Below are 19,572 nucleotides of genomic sequence, written 5' to 3' on the forward strand. Positions count from 1 at the left end.
ACAACGAATGAGCGTGAAGCAGACATTTATAAAAAAGATGAAAAGGAAAATATTTTGAACATGCACCTCGATTTTACGGCCCTCTACCACGGTGCCGTGTAATTTCTCCCTCGCCCTGTCCGCATCGGCACTATTTTCGAAAGTTACGAAACCAAATCCCTGCATGCAGGAGGGAGAAGGGAAAACAACATGCAGATTATTATTTCAGTCAACGACCACTTGGTAATGTTCTCTCGCTTTAATTTCTATTTCTTGTCCTGGCTTCAGTTCTGTAACATGCAAATTAGAGAAATTATAAGAGTACTGAGATGTGCAATAATTAAGCGACAAATGTGAACAAGATATTTTTTTCTGTCACCAGTTAGCTGTAACCCCTGAAGTATTCAAAGAAGGATACCAAAAATACCTTTCTAAATGTCACTACAGAAGAAAATAAATCTAACGAAAAGAAAATGAGATCAAAATAAATTTACAGTGTCTTCACAGAGAATAAAATGAAATAACGAGGAAAAGAAAAGGGAACCACTTTTTTGACATGCAAATTAAAAATAAAATAAAATAAAACGTGTGCACGAAATTCAACAATGAATGCCAAAATCCTCTAACATTGCCTACAGAGTCATGCCGTGTGGTTTTAAGAACATCTCTTCTTCATGCAGTTTTAGGGTTATTCAAATTTGTCAATTCTACAGCCTTTACTTCTCAAAAATAAAAGTTAAAAGCCTAAAAAAGGAAAGACCTTTTTTAATAACAAATCTTATACTCTTTGGTCTAGTAAACAAAAAAGTCACATGAAATGAATAGAAATAAACTTCAGTTGATTAATACAAACAATTCAATATTTGTGATCATACTTTCCCCACTCTTCAAATTGCATACTTGCTTTTGAATCTGACAAACTTCCATCCTACTTTATTAACCAGAAAGGGAAAGGTGTACCCATATTGTAAAGTTCTGGCATTAGGTCAATATTTACTTTTCATATCAACGGGTAGCAAAGAAACTTTGTTAATAGAATGTAATTTGTAATCATATTCTGGCCACTTCCTCTTTTACTGATAGGTAACATATATACCTTTTAATTTACCACAAGTACATTGGCTTTTAATATTTCAACCTCAAAAATCAACCCCACTAAACTATATTGTCAAAATCCATATTTTGTCTTCACTGACATTGTTCCTAAGTACAGAAAATATGACACATTATTTTTAAAGCCCCTAAAAATATTTGTACATCTTGTTCAGAAATATACACCAACCTTTTGAACAATTTCCACATAAATATCCCCAGCTCTTTCTGATTGTTCACTGTAAACTGGGTGAAATCAAGCAATACTTTGGGGCTCCTTTTAGCATCAAATAATCCATGTTGGCTCCAAGCTTAGTTGGGATAGTGTAATACCTAGTTTTACTAAAGAAATGCACAATAATTACAAATACATGGTAGTTACAACCAACTGGTGATAACTTCCAATCCTACATTAGATCTCTATAATGACCTCCAAATTTAAGGCTAAAGAGGTATTGGACACAGGGTGGGGAACATCACACACCAGGGCCTGTCGGGGGTGGGGGGCTGGGGGAGGAAGAGCATTAGGAGAAATGCCTAATGTAAATGACTAGTTGATGCGTGCAGCAAACCAACATGGCACATGTATACCTATGTAACCTGCACGTTGTGCACATGTACCCTGGAACTTAAAGTATAATAAAACAAAAAGGTGTTGTCCAATGGGCTGGCTAAGGGAACTTTTCAACAGTCAGAATAGGCTCATCGGCCGCAGAGGACAGGGGATGTGGATGTATTCCAGTGAGGGTAGATGATTATTTGTCAGGATTCTATAGATAGCTGTACCTCAGTATCCACTACAGATTAGTTCCAAGACACCCTCGCCCCAGATTCTCAAGTCCCACAGTCACTCCGTGGAACGTGAGTATAGAAGAAAATCAGCCCTCTGTATATCGTGGAACGTGAGTATAGAACAAAATTAGCCCTCTGTATATACGGGTCACACATCCTGGGAATACTGCCTTTGGTTGGAGAAACAAATTCACGTGTAAGTGGACCTGCACAGTTCAAACCCGTGTTCAAGGGTGAACTGTATTGAGAAAAATAACATTTCTTTAGGGGATTGAACCAAATTACCTTCCATAATCTTTCCCATGGTGAGGCTCTGTGATTAGGATAAGCCTGAATTATCTGATTCATTTAAGATGACTTGCTCCATAACAGAAGGGGTCTTGCTTAGTCTTCTACATGCAGTATGCCCATATTGGGTACATGAATACACTTGCTAACTGTAGAGTTCGGAAATGATTGTTCTTCAAAGGGGAAAAAAGACAGAATTGCGGGTGATTTCACTCAATTTGACAGTTCTAACTCTTGGCCAGTAGCTATCAAACGTAGCCGCACATCAGAATGAACTCGGCAGCACATTAAACATTGAGATTCCTGAGCCTTGCTTTGGATCTACTGGATTAGAATCCCAGAGTGGAGTCCAGAAATGTGTTTGCTTAAAATGAGTGGCCCAGCGATTTGATTTCCATGACCTCTCATTTCACTATGTGTGATCAAAACCATCAAAAGAAGGTTTTGGGCCAGGCATGGTGGCTCACACCTGTAATCCAAGCACTTTGGGAGGCCAAGGCAGGAGGATCACTTGAGCCCAGGAGTTTGAGACTGGGCTGAGTAACATGGCAAAACCCCATCTCTACCAAAAAAAAAAAAAAAAAAGAAGAAGAAGAAAAAAAGAAAAAATCAGCTGGGTGTAATGGTGTGCCCCTGTGATCCCAGCCTGATCCCAGGAGATTGAAGCTGTAGTGAGCTGTGATCACACCCCTGCACTCCAGCCTGGGTGACAGAGCAAGACCCTGTCTCCCAAAAAAAAAAAAAAAAAAAAAAAAGCCCGGTGTGACAGCCTACACCTATTGTCTCAGCTACTTGGGAGGCTGAGGTGGGAAGGTTCTTTGCTTGAGCCTGGGAGGTTGGAGCTGCAATGAACTGTGACTGTTCCCCTGTACTCCAGCCTGAGTAAGACCCTGTCTCAAAAAGAGCAGGTTTTCATTCTTTGTAATAAGTGAATTTTGTATTGCTGATTTCTATAGATTCTTGACTATAGATTTTGACTCAGTTACTTGGAGCTTACATGTAGAGCTACAGTTAAAAACCGCATGTCCCAGGCTTCTTGGGGACGTTCTCTTCCTCCCTGATGGGCCTAACTTCCTAGCAACCATAGCCATGCCACAGATTCCAAAAGAAATCAGAGAAACGAGGGCTTTGGATTTATATTCTCTCTAGGCAAGACAAGAAAATCCATAGCCTCACTGGTGTAGCTGGAGGGCGAGGTGGTGCCATTTCTGCCGATGGGAACTAGCAGTCATTATTACCACAGCACCCGGAAGAACATAGCCAGGTGAGACTGAACCCTCACCCACCTGTCCAACATTATCCTCCAGAATCTTGCTCTCATGCTTCATGTCTGAACCCAAGGCAAACCTACTGCCCTGAAATCAGCATCATGTGTTTAGGAGAGACAAAGGCGGAAAGAGAAATACATTTTGAATCCCAAGGAAGGGGCACGTACTAAAAAGGAAATAGCCTGATCTATTCTCAAGTTCTCACTTTTTAAGCGAAGAGAATATATTAATTCTTTTTTTATGATTATTCTCATTATATTCTGCTAAACTTCTTTGTCTCTTGTCGGCTACTTGGTATTCCTCATTTAGAGTTGAGATTTGCCAAAGTTGGGTGCAGAAAGAACTTGATCCAGACAGTCCTCAAAATGCCAAACAGACTTTCCTACCTGCTCCATTGGACAATTCTACCTCCCATCCAGAAAAGAAGGGGCACGGCCTCCCTGGGTTAGCAGGTTATCAAAATTCTCACCTGGGGGTTGCAATGTAACCAGAAAGCCCTCACCTGGTCCTCTCCATGAGCAGGGAACCTTTGCTATGAAGCACAGGTGCCAGGCAACTTTTGAGAACAGGTGCTAAGGTTGTTTTTTTCTGACCTGCCTCATGGTCGGGATTCTAACTCAAGGAAACAGCAATTTGCAGTTTTTAAAAAGATGAATATTTTTACCTCTGCCTTAAAAAGGAGAACAAAACAAGCACATTCTGAGCCTAGCTTGCTGGGCATAGGGCTGAGTGTGATGCTGATGTGTAACTGCTTAAAAAATCAAGACTGCAAGAAAGGGGTACAGAGAAGGGGAGTCAGAGACACATCTTCCCAGTGTTTACCTTTAATGCTACTAAAGAAAAGAAATCGGTGGTCTGTGCCCTGCTGTGAACAGGTACCATCAGTAGGGTAGATAACGGCGGCCTTAAGAGGATTGCCAGACTGGCGTGACTTGCTTACTTTAAAATATTTTTGCAAATCATACATTCTGATCCTCCTGTATCCTAGTTATTGTTCTTTTTTCATCTTTTGTATTTTTAGGCAATATCTTCCTTTTTTGCATTCATGCAAATACACCATTTTATATCTTAAAGGCTTAAATAAAGCACGCTCGATGGATGAATGTACGGATTTTTCATCTTAGATGAAAAAATCCAGTCCTCTAGTTTCTGGTACAGGGAAATCATATTTAGAAGAGGGGAGCTGTTGATGTATCTGAAGAATCATTTTCCGATGGGACTATGAGCCCTCTCGTCTCACTTTTACTCCAGCGACCTTTGCACATGCAACTCCTCCTGCCTGCAAGACATCCCTCTTTCCCCTCTCTGGGAAATTCTTACGCATCTCTCACTCTCAGCTTACATGTTCCTTCTTTCCAGAAGCCTTCTCACAATATCCGTCTGCCTGTTCAGACTCTCAGCGGCCGCTCACATCACCATAGAACAACACAGGCTACTGCAGTCACTCAGCTTCCTAGTCCGTCTCTCCTGCTACTCAGGAAAGCCCATGAAGACAGGAAGTATTTCTGCCTTACTCATAGTTGGCTCTCATGAAATGCAACACACACTTACTGATATCTACTGAATCAAAGATCAAAGTGTAGATTTTTGTTTTTTCTTTGAGACAGAACTTCACTCTTCTTGCCCAGGCTGTAGTGCAATGGCTCGATCTCGGCTCACAGCAACCTCTGTCTCCTGGGTTCAAGCAATTCTCCTGCCTCAGCCTCCCGAGTAGCTGGGATTACAAGCATGTGCCACCACACCTGGCTAATTTTGTATTTTTAGCTGAGACAGTGTTTCTCCATGTTAGTCAGACTGGTCTCGAACTCCCGACCTCTGGTGATCCGCCTACCTCAGCCTCCCAAAGTGCTGGGATTATAGGCGTGAGCCACCGTACCTGGCCAGATTTCTTAACTATATACTTAGGGGGGAGTAGCTGTATCTGTCTATAGCTCCCAAATAGACCATATCATAGGTAAACGAGATGGTTGGGGAAATCTCCTAAAAAGGAAAAATAAATTACAGGATCATTCACCCCTGAATGCTTACGAATTCTCATTTTCTGTCTGATATCTCTTTAAAATGTGGTTTTTCTGCATTCTTGCTATTCGTCCATACATTAAATACTTGAGTTATACATTCCCAAGATAATATGCTTACTGTCTGTTCATGTATCTTGTTGTTGGTTGGTTGTTCTGAGACAAGGTCTCACTCTGTCACCCAAGCTAGAGTGCAATGGTGCAGTCATAACTCACTAAAGCCTTGACCTCCTGGGATCAAGCAATCCTCCTGCCTCAACCTCCCCAGTAGCTCAGACTACAAGTGTGTATCACCATGCCCAGCTAATTTTTAATGATTTTGTGGAGGTGGGGTCTCCCTGTTGTCCACACTGGTCTTGAACTCCTGGCTTCAGACAATACTCCCACCTCAGCTTCCTAAAGGGCTGGAATGCGCATCCACCCCTTAAGTACGGATGGGTTTCTATGTCCGCATCCACATACACACAAATCCAGCACACACAGCCTTCAGCACTGAGTGGCCTGCCTGAAGAACTGCTCTAGAGAACGAAAGGCAAGAAGGTGAGTTCCTGGCTCATAAGGGCCCACTCATTTTCTGGCTGTCTGTCCAGCGCCAAATGATGAAAATGAGGTCATAGCAATGGTTCAGGTTTCTGAACCATTAAAATGGAAATGCTCATCTAAATAAGGCTCTTTCCCATAAAGGATGATGTCAAGTATGAAAAATATCCCTGTGAGCTGCTGCCCCCATTTAGCAGTTCCAACTGGACTGTCTCAGTGCCATTCCAGCAGTACCTAAACAGTCAGCTCCAACACCTGCAAGACAAGCTCTTTCAGAGGGCGCATACCCACTGAGAGAGGCTATTTTAGATGTTTCCTAAACCAAAAGAATAAAGACCAAAAAAAGACAGCTTCACAAAGTCAGGATCTGGATGCAGCAAACTTAAATGGTCTTTTTTCTGAAGCCCCCAGAGATAGACTAATCATGGGAATGACGGAAGATGTCTTAAAAATAGTATCGCCATTGTACTTTCAAAATAGCAAATGATATTCTTCTAATGTCCCAAAACAGCTCTCAGAAGGAATTGAATAGCTTTCTTCAATTGGCAAAAGTTACAAAACAAAACATAAATTAAACATATTAAAAAATCAAACACATCTTTGAAGGCAGTGCTGCTATAGACAGACTGAGAGTCAGAACAAAGTTGGTCAACATTCAGGTCATCTACGATTTTGCCAAGAATACAGAAGGCCCGAGTGAACAGGATTAGGCTGGGCACATTTTTCTCTCAATGCACTTTGCTTTGCAGTAATAGAGATAGTCCCCAAAATAATTTTCATACCAGAAGCAGGAAGATAGTTAAGTTCGAGAATGATTGTAAAATATCTGAAGCTATGGAAAAATGACAAGGTCCCTGAAGGAGCAGAATCACAAAGTGTAATGGATTCTGTTTTGCTTTTGTTTTCACTCATCTGACGGATTACAACATCACTTTGGCCGTGGAGGAGAAAATACTGCGGTTTTCTTTCCTTGATGCGATCAGCATCATCCTAGCTAATTAGTACTAAATCAACTTAGGAGGGAAGAAAACTGTCCAAAAAAAAAAAAAAAAAAAAATTCAAAGGTTTGCTTTATGGGGGCAAAGGTGGTTATATATACCCAAAAGAACTGGCACTGTGGCCTGTGACACTTCAAATAAAGCCAGTACCACTTAGTGACCCTCCATGATGCTGACTTGCCCCAAATTGCCAGTGTAAGGAGAGTCAATGGGCTGAAACCAGTATCTCTCAACATTTGCATTCATAGTCTGAGGATGCAAGGAGAAGGGAACTTAAAATTCCTAACAGCCTGGGCAGTGGCAGCTAGGAGACCTGGCAGAGCTATTGAAAGCATTCACTTTCTGGTTACCAAGATCCATATCTTTTTTGTTCTCCATGATTTCTCCCTGTTAACCCCTTGTGTCTGCTGATAGGTCTCATGTGTTATTTTCCTCAATTGGGGATTTTCATGGGGTTCCTGAGTGCTCTGTGGGTGCAGCTGGTAAGAGGACACTTGAAGAACAGCAGCAACAACCAAAGCCCAACACTATTAAGCACCACTGCCTGTTACACTCACAGAGAAGGCTTGTCATGGGTCTAAAAGGAGAGACACAGCATTGATCATTTTAAGGACAGGCCTGGAAGTGTGGTTAAAACACAGGTTGCTGAGCACTAACTTGACAGTTTCAAATTCAACAGGTCAGGGCTGGAGCCTGAGAACTTGCATTTCTAATCAGTTCCTAGGTGATGCTGATGTTCCTGGTCTGGGACCACCCTTGGTTAACCACTGATAGAGAGGCTTTAGAAGTGTTTGTGTTTTTTTCTTCTCCCAACATATTTCTTTTGTTTGTTTCTTTGTTTTTGAGACAGGGTCTCGCTGTCACCCAGGCTGGGGTGCAGTGGTGCAATCTTGGCTCACTGCAACCACCACCTCATGGGTGCAAGCCTCCCAAGTGGCTGCGACTGCAGGTGCTGCCACCACACCCAGCTAATTTTTGTATTTTTAGTAGAGATGAGGTTTCACCATGTTACCCAGGCTGGTCTTGAGCACCTGACCTCAGGTGATCTACCCACCTCAGCCTCCCAAAGTACTGGAATTACAGGCATAAGCCATTGCACCCAGCCTGTATTTCTGTTTTGAAACAGAACCTCTCCTGATCCCAAACCTCCCCATAGAGCCCCTGACTTTGATTAGAGCTTGGGAATCCACTTAAAAATTGGTTTCCTCGAAAAAACAAACTCAAAGCAATGGCAAATCGCAAAATGTGGATTGGTAAACATAGTAATGAATAAAATTACATTCAAAAGGTTGGTGTATATGAGATTTTTCTCCCCTACAACCCAGGAAAATAACTGCACTTTATTAATACAGAATAATCACATATTTACCTGCTCATGAGACTATCAACTCACTTTTTAATATAAAGAACATAATTATCACTGAAAAACAAAAATGTAGCAACATCATTATTTTTTTAAGCATGGATAATTTTCCTCTGGAAACTTGATAAAAAAATATATATATATTTAACAGCAATTTAAAATTATTCCCCTTATACATTTTAAACTGAACCCGATGTCTTTCCCACCATTTTGAAAACGGAAGGTGGTCTCTAAAGGAACTCCCGCTGAAGTGTATTTTCACAATGAGCTGATTAAGACAGTGCAGTTGTTTCCCCTTACAACAAACATTTAAAAATAAACTAAACAATTCTAAAGTGAATTAAGTTGCTTACCTTTGAGCCTCGCTCATTAAAAATAATTTCAACATCTAAGATTTTACCAAATTGCTGCAAAGAAATAGAAATATCTTATAAGCAAGAAGAGAAATGCAGTAGACATTATTAGGTACAGTAGTAATTGTTTCCGACGCCAATTTTTTCTCTTAATATCAAGGATATACATTTTATGTTTTATGGCTAATGGGCTTGAAACAAGAGAGAATAAAACCACCCATATTTTCTCCTTATTATGGAACACACCAACAGGGCTTGGTACAAAATATTAAGAGGTGAATTCTACTTTACTTTTTCTTTTTTTTTCCTGTGTGCATGTCTGCGTTCCCAGGCACTGAGCAGCAAAGATTTAAAAGTGGCTAGTATGTATATACAATGACCGTTCTGGTCTATCCCACCAAACAATGGAAGAAACACCCTTGATGAAATGCGATTTTGATAATCAATGTCCAGTGAGAATTTGATGTGACTGGTTTTGGCTCCCAGCTCACATAAAATCTAGGAGCAGTTCTATCATATGAGAAAGAAACTATGAACACAAAAGCAAACTCCACTATCCAGGCACCATCATCATGATGGTATCAGCAGTTGTAATCAGTGCTTGGGCTGAAATTCTCTCAAGATAATTCTCTATATTATTAAACAAACAGATTTTAGATAACTAGCATGACTAGGCTCTATGAAAAGTCCAGAAACAGACACTCAGATTATAAATAGAGACAACTAAAATGCAGACACCTGGTTAAATTTAAATTTCAGATTTTTCAGGATATGTCACACGCAATATTTGGGACATACTTATACTTAATATCTGTGGTTTATTTGAACTTCAAATTCAATGACTGCGTCTTACATATTTTTTAAATTGGTGAAATCTGCAGTTTCCAGTGAGAAATGCACATCAAGCAATTCTTGATTCACGTTTCAAAATGGAGAGTATGGGCCCTAGAACTACGGGCATCAGATCATCTGAAATCCTTTCCTCCAACCTTGGAAGTTTTTCAGTTTTCTGAGATTACACGAAGTAGTGTGGGCATTTCTTGAGTATAATAGCCTAACCTGCGTATAAGCAGGCAAGAGAGAGGGTGATGTAAAATCATGTACCGTGGCCCAGGAAAAATAAAATGAGAATTTTATCTCCATGCAGAATGAGAGCAAATGCCCTTTGAGTGATTAAAAATTAAACAGGGCAACATAAATATTTCCATCCTCTTTTTTTGTTTTGTTTTGAGCTTTCCTATCATTCCATTCACTTCTGCATTCTGGATTTTAATTGCATCCTTTATGACCCTCAGAGGTTCTGTATTCCATTTCCCCCTGAATGGACAGCATTACACGTACTTCCGTGCAGCAGAGGACAGAGTGACTGGGGTGAGGGGTGGGGCAGGATGAAAAAGGAACAAACAAAAAGACCACACGAGAAGCAGGGGAGGTTTGCCTGACCAATGTGTTCCAGTCAGAGTATCCAGAGACGCACAGAGTGAATGTCAAGAGGGTCCTACTAACATTCAAGAAACAAACTATTTAGAACATACAGATGCTATCCTCTGGAATGTACAAAGAAATCCACCCTCCCCAAAACAGTAGAAACAAGTGTGTATGCCACTGGAATACAGACAGCTCAGTCTTGAAATAAAAAAAGTTCTGACTATGGAAAAAAGTAACCAAAAGTTTGTCATTCTGTACCATAGAAATGTGCCCATGCCTCAGGATCCATACACTATCCAGCCAGGGGAATCATAGACGTGCATATTTCTAGTTGTGAGACAAAGAACTACTAGTACTTCTGCTCAGAGAAGCAAAGGATAGGAAGAAACCAAGGAGAAAATACTCAGAAGAGAATACAGAAATGGGTCACATTGCTCGCACACACAATGGAAATGCCAACAAACATGCAGCTAACTCATCCTGCAATTTGTGGACTTACATCTTTTGGTCAAGAGAATTCCTTTACAGAGCATTTTCAGTGCCCCAGTTTTACGCAGAGAAAAATCACTGGAAATAGAAGAAAACTTTCAGATGGGGGAAATGAAGGATTTGCCGTTCAAATGTGAACTGAATTTCATAGTAAAGAAACCTCCAGTTTTGTGAACTCCTCAAGCAGTAATTTTGATACAAACACCCTAGAATATTCAGTCTATACAGACGCTATCATATTTATTTCAGGCATAAGAGCCTAGAAGCACATACATTTACAGAAAGAGAAGCTTGACAAGGACTTCTTCCAAAACCACGATGCAACTGTCATCTACGGAACATTCTCTAGGCAGTCAACCCAAAAACATTTCCTTTAAAATAAGATCTGATTGAGACAGAACCAATCAAACAGCAGTCTTAGCATGTGTCATTCCCTAAATGAAACAATGACATCAGCTGCCCTGAAATGGTCTCAAAGTTTGCTTCTGTGGCAGTTGCTGTTAGGTTGACGGTTCTCAAAGCCAGTGAAACAAGCCCGAAGAAGAATGCTGATGTAAGCCCCATTTCCAAGACAGTTGTGTACTATATTTATAGTATCAACAGTTTAATTGGGAAGTTTGCTACTAATGATGTAAACACAGCTGGCACATTTTCAATTTAAATAGACACAACTCATTGGCAGACATAACTAGCATTTGTTTGCTCAACAGCAATGTTCAGCTGCATTCAACAACGCCTCAACTCCACACAAGGTGTCTCAATAGCTGTATCAAGAACAGGATCCAGGCCAGGCACGGTGGCTAACACCTGTAATCCCAGCACTTTGGGAGACTGAGGTGGGCAGAACATGAGGTCGGCAGTTCGAGACCAGCCTGGCCAACATGGTGAAACCCTGTCTCTACTAAAAATGTAAAAATTAGCCAGGCACGCTGGCAGGAGCCTGTTATCCCAGCTACTTGGGAGGCTGAGGCAGAAGAATCACTTGATCCTGGGAGGTGGAGGTGGCAGTGAACCGAGAATGTGCCACTGCGCTCCAGCCTGGGCAACAGAGCGAGACTCCGTCTCAAAAAACAAAACAAGATCTAGAAGTTTACAGGCACACACTTGGGCAAATATGTACCAAGCATTTTTAGATGTTCTCAGATCAAACAATATTTCTCTGAAAAACTGTGAAGGATGTTCAATGGATACAGCATAAAACATAAAGGTTAGTTCAAAGATTGTGCATAGTGGCCAAGGAAAGGCATCATCCCAGTTTTTCTTAGTGTCAGCTTCGTGTTCAGAATGCAGAAGTAGAAGGTACCACGCCCTATCCCACCATAATGGCCTCACTCCTCATAACATCATGGTAGATGGAACTTAGCATTAACATCATAAGTACAGGCAAGCCCGTCTCATTACTAAAAAGTGATCTTGAAATCTTCCTTTGCATGTGCCGAAAGTCATGTGATCTGTTTTTTGTGACAATAAAGAGAGGTTCAGTGGACTATTTTCCTGCCCAGAGGGCCTATATTTTGTTTTCTTGTGTTTTTTGATTTTATTGCTGTAGAAACTGGGTCTCCCTATGTTGCCCAGGGTGGTCTCAAATTCTCGAACTCAAGCAATCCTTCCACCTCGGCCTCCCAAAGTCCTGGGATTACAGGTATAAGCCACCACCATGCCTAGCCAAGAGGGTCTGTATTTTGACTCCTAAAGTAAGGCTCAGAATCAACAAGGGTGTTGTGTAAATTTGAGAACTGCAGTCACTGAGCAACTGTTTGACAATTCTGTGATGGCATCCAGAACATCTATCCATCTGTTGTAGCAGAGGTCTGGATATATCACAATCCACTTCTCTCACTTCAAACCCAGAATGTTTAAATTTTAAATATTAAGTTAAACATTCTATTCAGGGCACCATATATTGCAATTAATTTGTTAGAAATCCATATATTCCTCTCTTGAGATCATCAAACATTTATCTGTAAAGAAAATGCAAGTTCATGCATGATACCTAACATGAAGACAAAGCTCCAGGAAAAAGGAGCCACGTATAAAACTAACATCCCTTCCAATGAACCATTTAATATCAATGCCACTGCACAGAACAGCTCCATTCACTTGGACCTCAACTAGTATTTTTTAAAGACTGTGGCTTCTGCTTTGTATGTTGTAGCCATATAACATCTTCCCCAAGGAATGTTCCATCTCAAATGAAAAAAAATAAAATAACATGAGCTAGAAGATTTAATGCCAAACATGGGAACAAATGCTTCCATTGAGTAGAAAGTAAAGAATATGAAAAAGGTAATCAGAATCCCAATCTTCATGAAGAAATGCTGAAGATACAAATTAAAAATAAAATGAGTCACCTGCAGTAACCATTAGGCATGCAATGGTTGCAGATGGCATGGTCGAATTATTAATGGTTACAGACGTTGTAATGACCACTGCCAAGTTTTAGGCAGTTTGAAGAAGGAGGTTGCTTTTTTGTCTTGTTTTGCTTTTGACTTTAAAATCCCATGCCTGTATTTAACAAGAGACAAAGGTGGGGGGGGAGCACAAAGATCTTTGTGACTGTTTATCTCTGTAATTGTCCTCACTGTAACCCCTGTCAAAGTGGGAAGACAAAGACAGGACAGAGCGCCAAAAGGAGAGAAGATGTCTCATGTCCAAATGATGTCAGAAGTACCTAATTGGAGTTAAACTGTAGTTTCTTGCAGTAACTATGACCTGAAAGAGAAAACCCTCCTAAATTCCCTAAACTCCAGTGCGGGGAGCCAATGAGAATGTTTACAAATGCTTCACAATGTGATTCCTGCCGCTAAATGTATCCTATAACAAGAATGACTCTGTGACCACCACCGTTTGGCAGGAAAGAACAGATTTTTAGTGCATAAAACTGCATTTCTTTAGAATGGTAGTTGTAAACTATGGAGGCTTAAGAGTCATTACAAGGGGGTCTGTGAATCTGTACGTTCCTGGTACTTTTATAGACAAAATTTACAGAAAAAATAAAGCTTTCAAAAAATCTTTCAGAAAAAATAATAGTTTCAAAAAATGGACACAGATGCTACTTGTGATGAACAAGGTTAACTTTGTGCTACTGAATGCATGGTGCATTCTCTTAATTGATAGGCATTAAGTGTATCTATCATCTTGTCAAATTGACATCTTGTCAGTTGCTTGAAAATCTTGACTATAAAGTGATGGCACACGCATGTAGTCCCAGCTAGTCAAGAAGCTGAGGAACGAGAATCGCTTGAACCCAGGAGAAAGACTGCAATGAGCCGAGATCATGCCACTTCACTCCAGTCTGGGCAACAGAATTAGACTTTGTCACAAAAAAAGGGGGGTACTGGATATGTGCAGTGCCTCACATCTCACGCTGTAATCCCAGCACGTTGGAAGGCCAAGGTGGGAGGGTTGATTGAGGCCAGGAATTTGTGACCAGCCTGGACAACGAAGTGAGACCCCATCTCTATTTAAAAAAAAAAAAAAAAAAAAAAACGTAAAAATTAGCCAAGCATGGTGGCTTGTGTCTGTAGTCTCAGCTACTTAGGAGGTTGAGGTGGGAGGATCCCTTGAGCCCAAGAGTTTGCAGTGAGCGTGATCACACCACTGCACTCTAGCCTGGGTAACAGAGTGAGAACTTGTCTTTTTAAAAACAAGAGCCGGGCTGGGAGCGGTGGCTCACACCTGTAATCCCAGCACTTTGGGAGGCCGAGGTGGGTGGATCACAAGGTCAGGAGATCGAGACCATCCTGGCTAAAATGGTGAAACCCCGCCTCTACTAAAAATACAAAAAAACGAGCTGAGCGTGGTGGCGGGCACCTGTAATCTCAGCTACTCGGGAGGCTGAGGCAGGAGAATGGAGAGAACCCACAAGGCGGAGCTTGCAGTGAGCAGAGATTGTGCCACTGTACTCCAGCCAGGGCAACAGAGTGAGACTCTGTCTCAAAAAATAAATAAATAAAAATAAAAATAAATAAATCAAGCGCCCTGAAACTAGTAGATTTGGATCAAGGTTTGATGACAGGTAGTACAATTTTTTGGCAAGATCTTGTTCCTTGCCGTCTACCCTAACTCTATAAGACTAGAGAGACTCAGAATCCCTTCTGATTCCTGTGAATATTTTGAATACCTCTGTGACTTAGCATTGTAGCCTGCAGTAACTTTCACGATAACTAAGAAAACTATGGGAGGAAAGCCCCCTAAAGGGTGGAACTTGGGGTGAGCTGCAATGAGTGACACCATAAAAGAGTGTCAAGATGCTTATTAAGGGGATTGAATTCAAAGCCAACATCACAGTGACACTTGATGAGAAAAAACAGACCGCACAGCAAGACATCTTCCTAACCTGACATGGCAAAGAGAATATAACTCCTCTTACTGCCCATCATTCAAACCTGGTCTTACTGCCTCACACACACTTAACCTCAACTCTCACTTTGAATGCTCTGCACTTTTCAAAGTCATCTTTGACCTGAAAGTGCCCGAGGGTATCTCTGTTCTGCAGGAGTTGGAGGGGCTCAACTCAAGGTTATTACCAAATGAGAGAGATAAAAGTGCAAGAGCTGACCTTTTCCTCGTAAATGTCAGCATTCAAAGCTGGGTATCTTAAATATTAGGATGCCTGCTCTGCTTTTGTGTCAGATGCATACTTGATAAGCATCGTGTGTGTAAGAAGTAAAAGGTGCAAGCTAATCCCCAACACACAGTGCCTTTGAGAAGTGAACCAGAGCCTTCCATTTTATACGGAGAACAACACCAGAGTGATGCAGAATGGGCATCTTCTTGTTCCTTTTGTGATATTTGCATCCATTTATAAACTCCTAGAGGAGGAGTCTCTGAGCAGCCTACCTTTGCTCTAAGTCAAATGTTAAGGATGTAATTCTTTTCACTGAATCCACAGGCACCTGCTATCATTGCTGGGATGTCATGGGCAAATTGGCTACATTCACAAACGTGAAAGATATCCAAGCCCCGTCATAGCCTTGTCCTTTGGTTGAACGGAGGTCAAAGAAATGGCAAACTCATGGCTTCCCAAAGTGGATAGTGAAGATATCTTTGAGAAAAAAATAATCAGGGGCAAGATGATCTATAAAAAAGCAATGCTATTATTTTCTCCTGGGCTAGTGGTGACTTGTGGCCTGCTCTATATTTCACCATGGTGCCTGGGCATGGCTACCCTTCATGGCATATAGCACCACAGTAAGTGCCTCTGAATCCCTGTCACTAATTTCAGAAAAATGTAGACTTCAGGAATCAACATGAACTTAGAAACTGGTAGCTCATTTGGTGTTGGTGGTGGTGGTTTTGCTTTGTTTGCTAAAATCAGCTTTATGCAGAATTAGTTGTTCTCTGTTGCTGCATCTGAAATCTAAATGCACAGTGCCTGGGAAAGACTAGGGAATGCAGGAATACACTATGAGTCACACTCTGGATAATCTGACAACTGCAAAAGAAAGCAAAACCAAGAGGACTCGGGGTGTATTTTTGCTACAGTATGATGTCCTGGGCCATTGGATTTAGGACCATCTATTGATGGCTTCTTTCAGCAGTGGGTCATTTAGGAATGTTTTCCATTTGGCCTTCAAGTTACTTCTTAGAAGAAAACCACTTGGCAAAGTAGATACATGGTGAGCATATGTACAGAAATACATGCTAAAACCATAAAGAGATTCTAGCCACAATATACCCAAAAACTAGACTCTAAAATGTTTCTCCCCGTGCAAACATCTAACCTTAGTATTGTAAATACCCCCAAACTTACACGAGACAGGGAGGTCTCTGGAAACCCCAGAGCGGGCACTGCTGAGAAGAAAGGTGGTACTTACACCAAACATTTGTCTGAGGTCCGGATCCCGGAACCTGAAGGGGATATTGGAGACATGCAGCCGCTTGGGCTGAGACTTGTTTTCCGTGTTTTCAGAAGGTTGTGTCTGGGGCTGGCCATCCGTTGGTGCTGCATCATCTGTCTGCTAAAAGAACAAGAAGAAATCGAAGAGGTTGAGTGGACCACAATGCTCTGTTCCAATGCGCTTTTGCTTGCCCTGAGTGGCAGGAAAAGATCAGAACTAAGGATTCTGAGAAGGGAAGAAAATGCTGACGCATGCATGCATGCATTCATTCAACAAGTGTTTTCTGAGCAACCACTGAGTGCTCATGATGAATCTGGGATTGGGCAGTGGGCAAAGCAGACAAAAATCCCTGCCCTCGGGGAGCATCATTCCAGATAATAAATCCATAAATAGAGTGTTGGCAGACAGAGAAAAGCACTATAGGCTAGAAAAAGCAAAGGAAGGGGACTGGGAGCTGCTGGGGTTGGGAGGTGGGGAGTGGGAAACTCATCAAGAAGGGGGTAATAATTATTAAAGGCAGGAGACTGTGTATTTCTTAACTGATGCGGTTCAGAATCTGAAGATATGCCTACATAATTGTTCAGGTAATTGCCTAGACCGTGTAACATTATTAGCATAACTCATTGTTTCACCACCCCTGACTTCCAAATAAGGCTGTATAACATGATGTTACATTGACACCCATATATAGGCAGGAACCTAGGGGAAAAGTCACAGTCACATTAGGTATCATTATAGCCACTGCCATACTCTCAGTTCTAGAGTTTTAACATTTCAAACATTTAACATAGGATACTTTCTCTGCAATTAGCATGTGTTGCCTCTAGGTGGCAGTAAATGCCATCCACATCAGATACCAACTTTGAAACTATGATACAAAGCTTATGCAGAAGCCTATCAAACTTATGAGTGAGGAATCATCGTCACCTATTTATAAGCAATCTAGAAGTACATAATTGGGAAAAAACTATCAATATAGGCAGCCAGGTGTAAAATAATAACAACTTAGAGGAGAGAATCTTACAAAGTGAAATACAAAACACTCAGATAACACGGGCATAATTAGCAAGTTTCTCAACAGCCCTGGTATTTACTGGAACGTTTCATTTGCATTTTCCTTCCTAACACACCCTGAATTGCATGTTGAAGTAAAGACTTCCCGTTGGCTCGCAAACCATTCTTCCAAGCTGCTCTGGTACCAAAAGCCCTACTAGTTGACTTCAAGTTTTAAGTGCAAAGTCATGTATTTAGACAATGTATTTAGTCATTTTGCCTATACTGTTGGATTGAATATGAAGCAGTACGATGGTCATTTTCTTAGCTGGAAAATAAAGAATAATGAGTTCATACCTTTTAAGGCTTTGTGATTGAATAATGTATGCTAACTTGGCCAAGTTCCTGGTATATATTCAATAAATGGAAAGTAACGAACTGTCTAGAGTAATGGTAATTGTTTTAAATACCAAAAAGAGAAATAAACCTCTTTTGAGAAACACACAGGAAAGGTTGTCATTTGCTTATTTTTAAAGTGTTTACACATCTTTACTGAGCAACTGCTTTGTGTTAGACACATAAATCAGCCCTCCAAGTCACACGCAATTCCAACTTTAGTGAATGACACCAATAGAGGAAGACAATCATAAATAGAATCATTTTGTCATTGTTTTTTGTTGTTTTCTTGGAGTTGGGTCTTGGTCTGTCACTCAGGCTGGAGTGCCGTGGCACAATCATGGCTCACTGCAGCCTTGAAACCCTGGGCTCAAACAATCTGCCCACATCTGCCTTCCAAATAGCTAGAACTACAGGCATGCGCCACCACATCAACCTAATTTTTATTTGCAGAGACAGGGTCTCACTATGTTGCCCAGGCTGGTCTTGAACCTCTGGCCTCAAGTGATCCTCCTGCCTCAGCTTCCCAAAGCACTGAGACTACCAGCATGAGCCACCATCCGCAGCCAATACAGACTGGTAAATGTTGGGATAAGAGGCAATCACAAAGGGCTGAGTAACCTTAAATCACGGTCATATAACACTGCTGGAGGTTCAGCAAGGCTTGCCAATTCTGGAGGTTAAATTTTAAGTGGGAGATATCTAAGAGAAGAGGTGAAAAGGACTGAGGCTATACAGAGACAGGGCAGCGTACGTGCAGAGATGTCAAATGATGTCTTGGATTCAGAGAGTATGTGTAGCTCCAGCACCACTGCTCAGATGAGGCAGGTATGAAGGGAAGGCAGGAGTGGAGGTTTCAAAGATAGTCAAGGGGCTAGATCAAAGGACACTGTATGAAGCAAGAGTCTGAGCTTCATCCTAAGAGCAATAAGGAGCCACCTAACGATCACAGCAGGAGGGTGGTACGACCAGCTTGTGACACAAATGATAAATGTCTGTTTAATGGTTGGCTGACTCACTGACCAAAAGTACATGAATAAACAAATGAATGAAGAAGTGTACAATCAACGTCACCACCTTCAAGTGATAGTTGAAGAACAACGTTGTAACACTGAAACCCAAACAGAGCAGAATGTGGGTTTTCTCCGCTGAGAATACGAGGTTTGGTGCCATGTCCATGACACAGAAATGAGCTTGAATCATGCAACTGTCCCTTTTCAGATTGTAAGGGGTTTTAGCACTCTACACCCGGACTCGGAGTTTACAGATGCTATAGCTGAAACCCCCAGCTTTCAGTCCATTTTTTTTCCATCCTGTTAGAAGTTTCTGTTTCAATGCAAAAATAAAATGAGCTCCTTCTTACCCTGAGAAGGAAACATAGATTTGGATTTGTGTACAACTGCTGGATGTTTCAGCTTAATGAACCTAATTAGGAATTACAGAGATTATGATTAAACATATTAAATGATTAACAGCATTGTGCCACTCATGTGAAAATTAAAATTAATCATCTCTAGTCAAACAGCACTTTGGAGAAATCTTTGCATTGTTTCCTTTGATAAAAACATACAATGCTCAATTAATCATTTTATAGTATATGCTTATATACAAATGCCTATAAATTGTTATAGAGAAATACCTGTGCATTAAAAAGAATCCTTAAAGAAAGCATGCAAAAAAAAAAAAAAGTGAGCCAAAAGTGTTTCAGGTCATTGTGGGTGTATGGAAAGGG

The 19,572-nt window shown here is 41.1% G+C and overlaps 1 protein-coding gene across 12 annotated transcripts in view; it reads right to left on the bottom strand.

Moving 5' to 3' along the window:
* Positions 1-19,572, bottom strand: part of RBFOX1 (RNA binding fox-1 homolog 1) — a 1,702,422-nt gene that overhangs the window by 117,493 nt on the left and 1,565,357 nt on the right. For 11 of the 12 annotated variants that reach the window (XM_025370432.1, XM_025370433.1, XM_025370439.1 and 8 more), the window contains 3 exons: positions 16,428-16,571; positions 8,692-8,745; positions 67-159 (listed from right to left, as the gene is read on the bottom strand). In XM_025370432.1, the coding sequence (XP_025226217.1) occupies positions 67-159; positions 8,692-8,745; positions 16,428-16,571 (291 nt within the window). The remainder of the gene's footprint in view (positions 1-66; positions 160-8,691; positions 8,746-16,427; positions 16,572-19,572) is intronic. The other variant, XM_025370438.1, reaches the window with a different exon arrangement.

This window comes from Theropithecus gelada, chromosome 20 (genome assembly GCF_003255815.1).
Source record: "Theropithecus gelada isolate Dixy chromosome 20, Tgel_1.0, whole genome shotgun sequence".
Classification (NCBI taxonomy): domain Eukaryota; kingdom Metazoa; phylum Chordata; class Mammalia; order Primates; family Cercopithecidae; genus Theropithecus; species Theropithecus gelada.